The sequence below is a fragment of the Parus major genome, chromosome 25LG2 (genome assembly GCF_001522545.3).
Source record: "Parus major isolate Abel chromosome 25LG2, Parus_major1.1, whole genome shotgun sequence".
Taxonomy (NCBI): Eukaryota; Metazoa; Chordata; class Aves; order Passeriformes; family Paridae; genus Parus; species Parus major.
Window position 1 is genome coordinate 17,173 of NC_031794.1, and position 967 is coordinate 18,139.

At 54.8% G+C, this 967-nt stretch overlaps 1 protein-coding gene across 1 annotated transcript in view; it reads right to left on the reverse strand.

Moving 5' to 3' along the window:
• The window catches only part of NCSTN (nicastrin), a 16,749-nt gene that overhangs the window by 10,887 nt on the left and 4,895 nt on the right, over nucleotides 1–967 (reverse strand). The window contains exon 4 of the mRNA XM_033519771.1: nucleotides 354–748. Within this exon, the coding sequence (XP_033375662.1) occupies nucleotides 354–748 (395 nt within the window). The remainder of the gene's footprint in view (nucleotides 1–353; nucleotides 749–967) is intronic.

Sequence of the window (967 nt, forward strand, 5' to 3'; positions counted from 1 at the left end):
GTCGGAATAAAAGGAGAAAGGGGGCGGGAAGTGGGAGAATTCAACTGAAACTGTGGAAAAAATGGGATTCCATTGGAAAAACTGGGATTTGTGAGGGAATTGTAGAAAAATAGCAAAAATCACAGGGATAAGGGAGAGAAATATAGGAAAGGATCACCAGGAGGACACGGGAAGGGAGGGAACTGCCGCGGGAGTCAGAATAAAAGGAAAACAGGGGTGGGAAGTGGGAAAATTCCATGGAAACCATGAGAAAAATGGGATTCCATTGGAAAAACTGGAATTCCTGAGGGAACTGCTGTAGAAAAATAGCAAAAATCCCAGGGATAAGGAAGAGAAATATAGGAAAGGATCACCAAGAGGCCACGAATGGATCACCAGGAGGACACGGGAAGGGAGGGAACCACTGCAGGAGCCGGAATAAAAGGAAAACAGGGCTGGAAGGGGGAGAATTCCCAGGAAGCAGGTGAGAAAAGCGGGATAAGGAATGGGAATGCGCACCGGGGTTGATGCTGAAGGCGCTCTGCAGCGAGCTGCGGCGCATGCAGGTGGCCGTGCTGGCGGCGGCGTGCATGTGGGCCTGCAGCTGCAGCGCGCACAGCGGGAACGGCGGCGCCGCGCCGCCCGCGCCCGGCACGTTGTGAGCCAGGAAACACTGCCGGGAAAAACACGGGATAAGAGCTGGGAAACTCGTTCCGGGGAAAATCTCGTGTTTGTTTCGTGTTCCTGTCTTGCCGGGAAATCCCGGTGTTCATGGAGCGTTCCTGAGGGAAAACCCTGCGCTCCTGGCCTGTTCCTGAGGGAAAACCCCGCGCTCCTGGCCTGTTCCTGAGGGAAAACCCTGCACTCCTGGCCCATTCCTGAGGGAAAACCCCCATTCCTGGCCCATTCCTGAGGGAAAACCCCCATTCCTGGCCCATTCCTGAGGGAAAACCCCCATTCCCGGCCCTTTCCCAAGGGAAAATCTGGC